Source organism: Gymnoscopelus microlampas, assembly GCF_963454915.1.
Source record: "Gymnoscopelus microlampas genome assembly, chromosome: 17".
Lineage (NCBI taxonomy): Eukaryota > Metazoa > Chordata > Actinopteri > Myctophiformes > Myctophidae > Gymnoscopelus > Gymnoscopelus microlampas.
The window spans coordinates 5,394,292-5,409,291 of record NC_139954.1 but is presented as its reverse complement, the minus strand read 5'-3'; the positions used below and the strand labels follow the sequence as shown (position 1 = coordinate 5,409,291).

At 42.8% G+C, this 15,000-nt stretch overlaps 1 protein-coding gene across 1 annotated transcript in view; it reads right to left on the bottom strand.

Moving 5' to 3' along the window:
* Positions 1–15,000, bottom strand: part of epha3 (eph receptor A3) — a 225,193-nt gene that overhangs the window by 98,816 nt on the left and 111,377 nt on the right. Inside the window, exons 5-6 of the mRNA XM_084083917.1 lie at positions 14,779–14,934; positions 5,799–6,176 (exon numbers count right to left, since the gene is read on the bottom strand). Coding sequence (XP_083940043.1) covers positions 5,799–6,176; positions 14,779–14,934 — 534 coding nt within the window. The remainder of the gene's footprint in view (positions 1–5,798; positions 6,177–14,778; positions 14,935–15,000) is intronic.

Sequence of the window (15,000 nt, the reverse complement as noted above, 5' to 3'; positions counted from 1 at the left end):
TATCCACTTTCCACACATCATGCCTGCGCAAAATCCTGCGTATATTCTGGCACAAGGCCGTCTCAAACAATAAACTCCTCAACATCACCCAACAAGACGACATGCTCTGCATAATCAATAAGCGCAGGTGGACCTGGACTGGCCATGTCCTCAGAATGGACATCAACGCGATCCTAAGAGTCGCATTACACGGGACCCCAGAAGGCAGAAGAAAGAAAGGGAGGCCTATAAAATGACATGGCCTAGGAGCTCCAGCAACACCACCAGAGCTGGGGGACCATATATAGAGAAGATGACCAAAGACAGATGGAATTGGAGAAACTTTGTTGCTGCCCTATGCGCCGGCCGGCGTAACAGGGATAAGTAAGTAAGTATAAGGAAGCAATGCAAAGATTTTAGGTGTGTACTTCATATCGGGGTATCAGGATAGTTTCCTAAAGCAGTGGGTGCCGTTGGTTTTCTCCACCATTCAAGCCCAAAAAGTAAAATCCATTGCTTTGATGCATGTAACATTAACGAGCATCAACGAGCGCCAGCTGGACATAACATGCACACCTCCACCCCTTTTTTTAATATCGCAATACAGTATGACGTCACGACAAAACAAAGTGTCGCGTTTTAATATGGTTTCAGCAGGCGGAGAGCTCTGACAAACTCAGGCTACCATGTTTTTTTTTGGTTTTGTTTTGTTAAACATCTTGCTTTCTTACTTATTGAACCACTTGGTAAATCCAAAGGTGGACTCTTTTTTTTTTTTCATTGAATGACCTGAACTGCATTGATGTTGAACTGTTTGATGAACTGAGTTGAATTATTAAGTAACTGGAATGAACTCTCTGACTTTCTCCCTGTATAATATAACCGGCGATATAACCTTTGAAAATCATATTGATGTTCTGGTCGAGCTTTATTTAATTGGAGTGTTTTCATCGAACTGCCTTGCAAAAACTCCAAGTCATTTGTGCTGGAAAAACAAAAAAGGGGCACTGAAGTTTTATGTTTCTGTTTTTATGTGTAAACTGTTAATCCCTGTCTTTATGGCCAAGACGTTATTATGAAAGATAATGTAGGCAGGAAGGAGAGGAGAGGAGAGTGGATGTATTCCTTCCAGGCACGCGCTTAATCCAATTTTCAACTGTACTGGCTGGCATATGTGTGCGTGTGTGCGTGCGCGTGTGTCATCCGTAGAATCCTCATAAACTCAAGGCTGATGGAGAATATGCAGGTGCAGAATGATGGTTTACAAGTGTGTGTGTGTGTGTGTGTGTGTGTGTGTGTGTGTGTGTGTGTGTGTGTGTGTGTGTGTGTGTGTGTGTGTGTGTGTGTGTGTGTGTGTGTGTGTGCGTGCGTCTGTGTGTGCGTGTGCGTGTGCGTGTGCGTGCCTGTGCCTGTGCCTGTGTGTGTGTGTGTGTGTGTGTTTGTGTGTGTGTGTGTGTGTGTGTGCGCGTGCGTGCGCGTGCGTGCGTGCGTGTGTGTGTTTGCACAAGTATGTTGATATGATCCAATTTAATTTTGTTAAAGGCCGAGACAGAACACACAACACACTTTTGCGTTAACTAGTAACATAACTAGTTACTTTCCCCCAGTCCGGTTAGTTAGTTAAATTTGGCAGCGTTACTCGTTACTTTATGTAAACAAAAGAAGCTGACAACTTCAAAGGATTAAAAGTTTATAATGATCCGACTTCTACTCTCTCATCTGTGACTTCACCCTTCGAAAATGCTTTTAATGTGAAGTAGTAGGGCTACACACTAACACAGTGTCTGCTTTTTAATCTGAAGAGCTCCTTGGCCTGCGAATCCAGAGATGAGTGATGCTCACATTTTGCAGACATGCATGCGTGCATGTGCATAGTGCATCAACAGTATTAAATACTGTATGTATATGTACTGTATGAGCATGGGCCTATATCAACAGTATTATACTGTATATATGCACAGAAACAAATACTGTAGCGTGCATAATACACGTGCAGCCTGGCGGCCAGCTAAATCTATATTACTATTATTATTGAAACATTTTCAACAGATTAATTTATACAGACGAATGGAGACGATTGAGGACTATGCAAAAAATAATTGCAACTGGCTGAAATAATTGCCGTCGGTCGATTATGTAATAACTGTGACAGGCCTATGGAGGAGACCGAGATGGAGGACAAGAGACAAAGAAATGACGGACAAAGAGCAAGAAGCTAAAGCTGGCAGGATAAAAAAAAAAAAAAAAAACGAAAGACAAATGTTTTTCAGCTTGCTGAACCGGATAAAGTTCTCTGAGGACAAAATAGTTTTATACTTATAATGGGGTGAGGGGAGGGGAGGGGAGGGGAGGGGTGGGGAGAGGAGGGGGGGGGAGCAGAGGTCGCGTTAGTCCGATAATTGCCGGTTTTGACCGATTTTTTATGACAAAGACCGGAAAAAATAAATCTCTCCGGACATCCTGACCGGTTGATAACCACACGGCAGTTCATTAATTATCACCGCAAATTAGGCACATTTCAAACCCCCCCTCTCTCTCTCTCTCTCTCTCTCTCTCTCTCTCTCTCTCTCTCTCTCTCTCTCTCTCTCTCTCTCTCTCTCTCTCTCTCTCTCTCTCTCTCTCTCTCTCTCCTCTCTCTCTCTCTCTCTCTCTCTCTCTCTCTCTCTCTCTCTCTCTCTCTCTCTTCTCTCTCTCTCTCTCTCTCTCTCTCTCTCTCTCTCTCTCTCTCAAATTCATTGGAGCCGAGATACAGCCTTTTTAAGTTAAAGATGTTAAACGTGAATGAAGACAGCAATTTGACGTTTGAAATTATTGGCTTAGGAATGCGACAAAAACTAAAGAATATCCATGAATTCAAGTCTCCATGGGGTGACCAATCCATAGTATAATTTTTTTGGGTGAACTATCCCTTTTAATCCGGGAAAGCATCCGTGTCGTTTCATTGTTTCATCATCCGCTACAAAAGATTGAGAAATAGTTCTTCATTGGCAACATTTTTCATCCCAAAAAAAACGTCGGCAGACGAGAACCACAGCGTCGATTTACATAGCATACTAACGAACCCTAAACCATAACCTAAACTTAAACCCTAATCTTAACCCCTTAAACCTAAACGTGTGTGTGTGTGTGTGTGTGTGTGTGTGTGTGTGTGTGTGTGTGTGTGTGTGTGTGTGTGTGTGTGAGCGTGTCACGTGTGTGTGTGTGTGTGAGCGTGTGCACGTGTGTGCACGTGTGTGCGCGTGTGTGCTACAGTATACTTCATGTGAACTTAACCATTCTGAAATGGTATTCTGAAAAACGTATGTTTCTATATCAGTGGTGCTCAATCTTTTTCATGTCAAGGACCCCCAAAATGCTATGTATTTGGCCGCGGACCCCCATCAAAATATGTTATTCCAGGGACCCCCAGAAGCAAAGATTTGAGTTAAAAAATGTTCGCTTTAAAAATATATATATTCAAAGATTTGCACACATTTTCAAGATTAAAATAGCAGATCTACAAGCTCATAGCGCGGCACCGAGTGCCGCGCTACGAGCTTGTAGATCTGCTATTTTGAATAGCCCAAAGTGTAAAATAATGCTTTTTAGCTCAAATCTAAAAATGAGACAGTTCCAGGTCTCAATGGGTTAATTAACTGCTAATTGATTAATTTAAATACCTCCATGATGATCCTACTGTGTTCCAGTATCGCTCAGACACACCAGCAGCAGCTGTCTGTCTTCCCCATAACATTTTATTACAGCGATAATAAGTTATGAATGTGTAAAGAATCCAATTGACACGTCTCTGCTGCTGCTTCTCCGCCAACCCCGGCCGGCCCGGCCACTTATCCCACCACGGTTTGATTCCCGTCCCACCATTCTACAGGAAGTATAGAGATTTTGGCCCAGAGGCCATTGGAGCTGTCACAGGGACTCAAACTATAAACACTTAATTGGCTATCGGACACGAAGGGAAGAGAAAACCGTCCTTCACATAAAAACTAGTCATAATGACAGTGAAGGCTACAGTGAAACTGAATAGATTGTTTTTTTTTTTTTAACCCTTTAAGGCCGGGAAGGGAACGCATGTGTGTCATTTTAAGATTTCTTTGGCTATTCAAAAATAGCAGATCCACAAGCTCATAGCAATTTTTTTTAGAAGAATCTTGACAATTTGTGCAACATATTATTTTGGGGTCCTTGACATGAAAAAGGTTTGAAAACCATTGAAAATATAGCAACATAAGTAAAAATAAAAATAAAAACTTTAGGAAAAAAAAAATGCAAAGATTTGAGTTAAAAACTTTCGCTTTAAAAAAGTATATATATATTCAAACTAAAGATTTGCACACATTTTCACGATAGAAAAAAAAATAGCAGATCTACAAGCTCGTAGCGTGGCACTCGGTGCCGCGCTATGAGCTTGTACATCTGCTATTTTTATAGAGCCAAAGAAATCTTAAAATGACACAGATGCGTTCCCGGTCTTAAAGGGTTAAATGAAATAACGTTTCAATTTATTGGCTGCGAGTGGCTGGAGAGAGAGAGTGTGTATTTAGGCTTTGAGTTTGTGAATATAAATATGTGCCGTTCGCTTATAAAAACCTACATGATATCCTATATGGTGTATGAAGTACGGTATAAAAAAATAATAATGGCTGGATAATACGCCAATATTAAAATAACAGTTGACCAGAAGTGGCCTCTATGTCTGTCAAGCTTTCTAACTCTCTCTCTCTCTCTCACACACACACACACACACACACACACACACACACACACACACACACACACACACACACACGGTATGCAAGGCCCATAATCCTTCCATAGTCCGCGCGTTCCAAAACACTTGCAGTCCAACCGTCAGCCGTGGACATTTACAAGGATGATCCCAGGCCACTATTTCTCTTCTTTTAACGACCAGGATCGGATGTCTCCCCTCTCTCAATAAAATAACCCCCCCACCCTCCCCCCCTCCACCCCCGAACTCCCCCCAAAAAAACAAAGGCATGGTTTTAACAGACTCCCATCCCCGTTCCCGTTCTCTATACAAATATCCTTCAGCGCATCCCCTCCCTCCCTCCCTCCCTTCAGCAGAGAGAGGAGCTCCTTGGCGTGCAGAAATTCCAAAGAGGCGAATCAATCTCTCGCTGAGACCTGAAAGCGCCAAACCTCAAGAAACATTCCCCAGCTCTGGCCCAGGAATCTGCGATGCGTTTGTTCATTCCTCCTCTCCTCTCCATCCTGCCCCACCTCTCTCTCTCTCTCTCTCTCTCTCTCTCTCTCTCTCTCTCTCTCTCTCTCTCTCTCTCTCTCTCTCTCTCTCTCTCTCTCTCTCTCTCTCTCTCTCTCTCTCTCTCTCTCTCTCTCTCTCTCTCTCTCTCTCTCTCTCTCTCTCAGGATAATTCCTTTTAACAGGTCGTTCATTGCGGTCTTGTTTCCAATGAGAACCTGTGAGCAATTAGGGGTTAAGAGTCTTGCTCAGGGACAAATTTCATTTCATCGACACGTATGCTGGCCTGGCCTGGAATCGAACCTGGGGCAACCAGGGCCTCTGACTCTCTAGGCAGGCTCACTAACCACTCAGCTATGGCCGCCCCTTCTCTCTCGACTTCTCATCCTCTCTCTAATCTCCCTGTTTCTCTTCTTGGCCTCTCTGGATGTTTTAAGGGTATATTATATTCTTTGTTATCTTTCCGATGTCAGCCTGGGTTTAAGCTCTAGTAGTTCCTTGTTGAGCTCGATTTATACTTCGTTATACGAGTGTAAGTGTGTGTGTGTGTGTGTGTGTGTGTGTGTGTGTGTGTGTGTGCGCGTGGCGCCTCCAGTAGTACCTGCTTGGTTGGTGGTGATGGAGACCGTGGCGTACTTCCTCAGCTCGGGCGCCAGCGGAGACACGCCGTTGCGCGCCTCGATCTCGAAGCTGTAGTTGGTGTGGGCCAGCAGGTCGGCCACGGTCACCGTGGTGTTGCGGAGGCCCGCCGCGCGCGGCACGAAGCGCACGTTGCGGCGGCAGGGCTCGCACCGGTGTCCGGGGGAGGACCCGGCACCGCCGGCGCTGCCGCTAGTAGCAGTGCCGCCCTGGCAGCGCTTGCATAGCACGGTGAAGGTGAGGTCGCGGCGGCCCCCTCCGTCCTCGGGCCAGCCCCACTCCAGGATGACCGAGGTCTCGTTGATGGCCGAGATCACGTTCCGGGGAGCCGAGGGAGGTCCTGATGGAGAGAGAGAGAGAGAGGAGGAGAGAGGGCATTAGAGGAGAGGAGAGGATTCCACCACAATGCGGAATGCCCTGACATTATCCATTAACTCATTCACCTCCAAGGACGACTTTTACGACTGTTTTTTTCCCCAGAAGTCCCAGATTGCCACGCACGGTGGCAGTTGGTGTTTCCACTAGATGGCGCTGTTCCGCAACCTATGAGCCCACCGTGTCAGGCTCAGACACAGTAGAGATCTAGGGAGATCGCGTGATAACAAGATTTACTCCTCCATCCACTTCCTGGTTAGCGTATTTGGGCAAACGGCTGTATCTTGCTTTCCTTTTTCCTCTCCATTTTCTATTTCCATTTTGAGAAGACATACTATTTTCAACAGCCTTTAACAAGCAAACAGGGGGTCGCTCTGATTTATTTTTATTTTTGTTTGCGTTAGCACAGTGAAAGCCACCCTATCAGGGGATCATACTGGAGATACATATTCTGTGACTACTTCAAAAGGTAAGAAAATAGAAAAATCACTGGCAGTGGCTGCACACAGCCAGAAATAAGTCTGGCAGTGAACAAGTTAAAGGATGTGAATCACTGGCTTCTTTCAAAACTGGCCTGAAAAATCATCTGCCATAAAAGTGGAAATTAATAGAAAATAGAAATTAAATCCCCTTGAAATGAGGGTTCCTACACTGCTGCCGTTTCTCAATCAACCAACCAACCAACCGAATAACCACTCAATCAATCACTTGTAGTTGAGTAATATTTGACATCGATATTTGACCATGAGTACCTATACTCTGACTCAAGTACTGGGGCTGAGCAGTACTTTGTCCACCACTGTGTCAAGTACATCACAACAGTTATCAAGGTTATTTGAGCATTTCACATGACATACCGTAGCCTCACTGTGTACACCAGAAGAATGCATTCAGCACCCCGTGTCAAAATAACAGCCATTGTATTACATTACAAAAGCAATAACACTGCCTCTGGACGACCGACAAGATCCTGTTCAACAGAAATGTGCTGTCAGAGCACCATGCAATAACACACTGGATTCACATGGATCTGTTCCCCATACCGCTGGGATCCGCCCCAATACAACCAGTCACACCACTGTTCATTTTATTGACTAAAACTATGATGGGAAATCAAATAAAACTAAATAATAAAAACTAGGCTCTGAAGTCTAAAACTATGACTAAACATATTGACAATTTGTTCAACAAATAAAAACTAGACTAAAATGTTAGGGAGGGATGAGTGGAGAAGAGATCCAGTAGAAGACAAGTCATTTTATGTTTGGTTGTGTGCGGGTGTCGTGCTCTGAAAATAGCCGATCTACAAGCTCACAACGGGTCACGCTGCGACGCGTTGGTGAGCTTGTAGATCGGCTACTTTTGGCACGCAGGTAAGTATAAATCAGCAATTGTGACCGCATCACACGGTCAAAATTAACACTGCTAACTGGGCCGGGGGGGGGTCACCAAACTGTTCCATATCAAGGAACCCTAAATCAGTGATTCTCAACTTGAGGGGGGGGGGGGGGTTACGGTGGCTCACCATAAGCAAAATGTGATCAATTAAAAAAATCAATTGCGGTTCCTTGACTTGAAAAAGTTTGATTGTCTCTGCCCTAAATAGAAAAGGACGGTGGGTTTTGGAATAGGAAAAATGCATTTTGTCATAATGTGTTTATTTATATTGTACATGGTTCATTGTTCATGTCTGTCATGTTATGATATGTATTTGTTGTGTGTATGTGTGGACCACCATGGAAATAAGTCCTGGACTTTATTGTGTCGTATCCTCGAATTGTTTTAACATTTGTTATGACTTTTCACATACACTAAACTAAATAGCGCTTCCTTTGCGAAATGGGTTTAACAAAAAGATAGGAATTTGTGAAAATAGGCGATCTACAACCTCACCACTCCTGCTCTCCTGCATATTGGAACAAAGGTCTCCCACACCAGTGCCAAAATGTTTTTTTTTTTAATCCCACGAGTTTGTAACCCAGTGCCAATTGCCTATGTAATCCTGGGCGCTACTCTCCCTCTGCTCTGCCAGCCTAGGGAGAGCCCAGAACTGAGCTCATGCCTCCTTCAATGCATGAGGAGTGAGCAGACCGCTTCTTGTCACCTGACAGGGGGAGTTTCCCCGATAGGACGTGGTTATTCCAACCAGTTCCTTTCCCCTCCATCAGGCGCCCCGGCTGACCAGGGGGAGGCAGTACAGAGACCAGGATTACTGCATGTTTTTTGTGAGGGTACCTACCCTAGGGGACACGGAGAGAACATGCAAACTCCACACAGAAAGGCCCTTTCACCAACCACACCTAGGGTATGGGCACTGATGACGCGGAGGAGAGAACACGCCCCCAGCGCAAAAACAAAAGTCTACCATTAAACTATAACAGAACGGTTGTTTGGGAAGACAAGATATTGTCCTTTGAGTTTCATGCAAACCTGTTGTCAGTCAATAATCATGCGCGACAACAGCATCTACGAAAGGCGTACAGATGTTTTTATTTTATTGTATTATTTGCTAAAAAAATGTTGTATTTTATTTTTTCTGTGATATTGGGGAAGCTCAGTAGAAAAATGCCGCCGCCCGCAATGCTGTGGCAATGCTGTGACAGCTGTATTTGTAGTCATGTGACAATAAAAAACCCTGGGCCAATGTGCGTGTGTGTGTGTGTGTGTGTGTGTGTGTGTGTGTGTGTGTGTGTGTGTGTGTGTGTGTGTGTGTGTGTGTGTGTGTGTGTGTGTGTGTGTGCAAGAAGCCTGACTGACGCTATTTCCTCTCTCTGTCTGTCTCTCTCTCTCTCTCCCTCTCTCCGCTACACAGCCTCTGTCAAACTCCCGCTGACAACATTGAACAGTGAAATGTTTTTTATGACAAACAGATTTATACTGAATATTTCCAGATTTTTGTATCAAAGCTTAGAGGCTGTAATTACATGGAGAACAAAACCAAAAACTGCCAAATAACTCTGTCGAGATGGCGAGAGAGAGAGAGAGAGAGAGAGAGAGAGAGAGAGAGAGAGAGAGAGAGAGAGAGAGAGAGAGAGAGAGAGAGAGAGAGAGAAGGGAGGATTTGAGTTTTTGCAGATAAAACGCTTTGTTGGGTTTGACAGGAAGAATTTAGTCTGCACCCGAACTCTGTACAACTCCCTGCTCGAAAAGCCACACTGTGACTGCACACTGACGGCTGGGAGGGCTTTTGGTGTGTGTGTGTGTGTGTGTGTGTGTGTGTGTGTGTGTGTGTGTGTGTGTGTGTGTGTGTGTGTGTGGCAATGCGAGGAAAATAACACAAATTGTTGCTGTCGTGGCAGAAACCTCCTATCTCCACATTTTAACGTATGTTTTTGTTTTTTTCCATAAATGAATGTCCTAATTCATCATACAAAGAGCGTCACACTAAACGCAGTGAAAATAGCAGATTTACAAGCTCACAACATGTTTGCGAAGTGAGCTTGACCTTGACTTATGGAACCGTGCTTTATAGTTCTAGAACATCTCAGAGGCAAATATTGTACTACTACTACTACTACTACTTTTTACTCCTCCACAATGATTTGACAGCTTTAGTTACTAGATACTTCATAGATTTAGATTAAAAGATATATATTAACCACGTACGCCTCGTTTCATACTTTAAAAGCTCAAAACGCATCACATTGCGTCAAATTGTGAGCCATATCGAACGCAGAGGCTTGGATTTACCCCAGCAAAGACGAAATAAGCCATTCATTTACATGAATGAAAAAATAAAACCTTTAAAAAGTCGAAATATGGTTGAAATATGGAGAGACACAAGGTTTCTTTCCGACGGTGGTGATTTGCTTATGAAAGCTGTTACAGTAAGTGTGCCAGTGTTTCCTTACAGCCTGTACATGGTGTGCTACGACACACACACGCACACGCGCACACACACACACACACACACACACACACACACACACACACACACACAGAAAGTGCATACTATACATATGGAGATTAGTGTGTGACATGATTTATGCCGTTTTTAGCGTCTGCTCTCCTCAACACTCCCTCATGTGTCACAGACACACGGACAACCGCCATAAAAATGGTAACAATGACCATGTGGGCTGTCTGTCCCTTAGACTGTGGACCTCCACAGCAGCTGAGGACGCATACAGTTGGCGGTTCAGTGTCTTGCTCAAAGACACTTCAACAGTAACACCAGCAGTGCTGGAAAAAGTACTCACATGTTTTACCTAAGTAAAAGTATCAATACTGCAATATAGAAATACTCTGTTACAAGTAAAAGTAAAAACAATAATAAGGGCAATAATAATAATAATAATAATAATTCAAAATTGACTTGATTAAAACAGCAAAAGTATTGGTATCAAAATGTACTTAAAGTACCAAAAGTACTCATTATGCAGAATGTTTCACAAGTTTTCATAAAAATATTTTGAAAATAGCAGATCTACAAGCTCACAAAGCATCGCAATGCGACACATGTATGTTTTGCAATAATAATCAAAATCAACAAAATAACTACTGACTAAAGTTTTCATATAATTGTAGTGGAGTAAAAGTATAATATTGGCTGAGATGTGGTGGAGTAGTGGTAAAAGTACTGAAAATTGGAAATACTCCAGTAAAGATTTTAGGTATGTGGCAATCGCCACCACAGAGGTTGTGGTTTCGAATCCGTCGTGGCGCGCCCGGCTTTGTCGAGCGTCTACACGAACACAATTGGCCCGTGTTCGGGGGAGAGGAGGCGGACGGTGAGGGTGAGATTTGTCCCTTCGCTTACTCATACGGGCTGGGGAGTGAGGGGAAGACATAACGCCTAAATTGGGGAGAAAACGGGATAAAGCGCTAAATAAAAAATACGAAAAATGATCTGGTGTTTCTCCACAAACTCCGTTTTGAAAAGGCTCTCAACCTTTCATGAACGAGGGCCCGCTTGAAAAATCTCAAAAGTGTTCGCGTGACATGTGTCACCTGACATGCCACTTAACCCATTAAGACCTGGAACGCATCTCTGTCACTTTAGGCTATTCAAAAATAGCAGATATACAAGCTCATAGTGCGGCACCGAGTGCCGCACTATGAGCTTGTAGATCTGCTATTTTTGAAAAATCGTGAAATTTTTTTTTTTCATATTTTTTTCGATTTTTTTTTTAGGATTTTGAAAATGTTTAGAAGCGGCCTCAGGTCTTAATGGGTTAACGTGACATGTCACCTGACATGCCACTTAATGTGACATGTCACCTGACATGTAAACATGTCGTACGTGACATTAACGTTAATTGATCAGATGGGGTGTGGGCATGTTTATTGTAATGTGTCAATCGATTGATTATATGTTCCCGCCGCTCGGATTCAACGGAACTAAACAGCCGTTGTATCACAGCGAAAACTCACTTTTCAACTACCTCTATTTCACCTCTACAGCAAATGATCCACTGCTATCTCCTTGTCTCGCTTATCTGCTCACCTACACTCCAAACATCTGTCCCCACCGGGAGACATTCTGCCTCGCAGAGACGATGCTGTTGGAGATAAATAAGCTCCTATAGCTGCAGGCTGGAGATTGCATTTATAATCACGCTTTCTTTCCTTTCTTCAGTTTTTTTTTTCTTTCTTAACCCATTAAATCCGGGAACGCATCAACAAACGTGGTCTAAATCAGTGGTTCTCAAACTTTTTCAGGTCAAGTACCCCTAAATGAATGCGGATTTGGTCGCGGACCCCCATCTGAAAAGAGTTCCAGATGTGGTGTTAAAAATGTAAAAGAATATTCAAACATTTTCAAAGAATATCAAGATTTTTGGAAAATAGCTGATGTATGTAGGGCCCTGGGGGTCCCCGGACCCCACTTTGGGAACCCCTGCATTAGACCACGGACCACCATAACTTTGAGAGTGTACAAATGGAACCAAATGGACCCGTAAGGGTCCATTTGGTTCCATTTGTACACTCTCAGAGTTACAGCAACATAAGGGTTCATATGGTTACTAACTATCCAACATTTATCTGGGTACCCCCTGGAACCCACTCAAGGACCCATGGGGGTCCCCGGACCCCACTTTGAGAACCATGGGTCTAAATCTTTAACAGTTTTCTGAAAACCGTACGTTGGGCCAACCGGACGGTTGGCGTAACCGTCTGGGCACCTAGGCTAAGGGTAATCCAGCCCGACAGCGTGTCGCGGGTTCGACCCCCCCGACTCCCGTCGACCTTTGCTGCGCGTCACCCCCCTATCTCATTTCCTGTCAGTCTACTGTTCCTATCTAATAAAGGCAGAAAAATAGCCCCCAAAAAATATCTTTAAAAGAAAACCGTTATGTTGCTATAATATCAGTGGTTCTCAAATGTTTTCATGTCAAGGACCCCCAAAATGATGGGGACCCCCGCGGCCCCGCCCCATCTCAAAATGTTTTGTTCCAGGGACCCCCCTAGAAGCAAAGATTTGAGTTACAAATGTTCGCTTTAAAAAAAATATATATATATGCAAAGATTTGCACATATTTCATAATTTTTCAAAAATAGCAGATCTACAAGCTCATAGCGCGGCACTCAGTGCCGCGCTATGAGCTTGTAGATCTGCTATTTTATAATAGCCCAAAGTATAAAATAATGGCTATGGCTAAAATCTAAATCTGTAAATTACTGTAATGTCTACCTGTATGTATTTTGTTGCAGTGTTGCTTGTCTCAAACCAAGGACCACAATGAAAATAAGTCGCAGGACTTTTCTGTGTCCGTATCCTTGACGTTTTCTACGATGAACATGATGTAACATGTGTTTTTTTTTCCTGTATAACGTCCAATAAAATCAAATCAAACACAGATACGTTCCAGGACTGAGGGGGTTAAGCGTGGGTGTCAATTTGTATGTTTCTGCCATTCTGAACGAGAACAGGATGAATAGGAAAACAAGATGAATCGTAATCGGACATATTGATGTGATTATGTTTGTTTGTGTGAGAGAATGTGTCTGTACGCTGATGAGACGGTTACATCGGAGAGAAGACAGAGAGAGAGAGAGAGAGAGAGAGAGAGAGAGAGAGAGAGAGAGAGAGAGAGAGAGAGAGAGAGAGAGGCAACATTTTGTTTTTGGGGAACTGAGGCTAAAACGTGAAGATGGTATTATCGCATTATCGTTCAGTGTATGGCTGACCGTAAAGTCATATTGAACGTGGTAATCATCATCTTGTGTTCCTTATCGTGAAATAAATGACAATCAGCAAACAGCTGTCCCAAATGACTGATTAAAGGGGATTAAAGAGGAATTAATCAATTTAACAATTAAGCCCTCTTACATGGTCTCTGTCGGGTGGAAACCTCATGATGTCCAAAACTGTTACTTTGATTCAAATTCAAAAGGAGTAGAAGTAGCAGATCTACAAGCTTGAAACGCTGTAGTACGATCAAGCAGGGTATTGATTTACACAAAAAACACACAAAGTTAGAATATGGAGATAAGAGGTTTCTGCCCGACAGCAACAATACGTCATTCTATATGACAAATAGCATAAATAGACGATTTACAAGCTCACAGCGCGCTGCATTGCATCTGTCCGCCATTTTCCTTTTTTTTAAAACAATGTTTTTGCCTATAACGAGATGCAAAAAAATCAGTGGTGGAAAAAGTACTCAATTGTTTTACTTAAAGGTAGGGTAAGTGGTTTTCTTTGGTTAAAATAAGTGTTAAATAGCTCTATATTCTGTTTGTTCAGTAAAAGGAGTCTCCTTGTCTCTCCAGCTCTTTATAAAACAGAAAATGCATTTTCGTTTCAGTTTCAGTTTCATTTCCAATTGTATCCAATCAGGATAGAGAACTCAATCAGGATACAGATTAAACAAGTGAAATTGGAAGTGATGACACTAAGAAATGAGCAGACAAAATTGGAACTGGAACACTATGAAAATGAAGCTTAAAAATGGATACTTTCTCCTGATTGGCTGAGATTTTGACACCTACCGGAAAATGTATTTTCTGTTTATTAAAGAGCTGGAGAGACGGGGAGACTCCTGTTACTGAACAAACACTCTATAGCAATGAATACTATCAGAATATAGTGCTTTAACCTTTTAACAAAATACTTTTTGTTTTAACCCAAAAATATCACTTACCCTACCTTTAAGTAAAATTATCAATACTGCAATGTAGACATAAGTAAAAGTCCGTGATTCAAAATTTACTTGAGTAAAAGTCCGAAAGTATTGGTATCAAAATGTACTTTAAGAACCAGAAGTACAGTAGAAAGTACTCATTACGCAGAATACCCCATTTCAGAGGTTTTCCAATATGTAAAATGTCTTTATTAGATTTATCAAAATCAAAAGCTCACAATCGCAACTTATTGTGAGATTGTAGATTGGCTATTTTCAAATGGCCGAAATGTATACGGCTGAGGTGGTTTTGTAATGACAATCAAAATCTACAAAGTAACTAGTGACTAAAGTTTTCAAATCAATGTAGTGGAGTAAAAGGTACAATATTTGCCTCTGAGATGTAGTGGAGTAGAAGTGAAAGTACAGAAAATTGGATATACTTTAGTAAAGTAAAAGTACCAAAACATTTTACTTAAGTACAGTACTTTAAACACTTACGGGTACACGCCATGGAGGGGGGGTCTCCTTCGGCGCGGAAGTAGTTGGTCTCGCAGCCACAGTTTAGCGCCCCCTCGTGGTGGGAGATGCTGTGCGGAGGACACTTGGAGCACTCCATGTTCCCCAACACCGACTTATAGAAGCCTGGCCTGCACGCTGTACGCACATACACACACACACACACACACAGGGAGAGAAAGACACAGATATAAATATAATTAT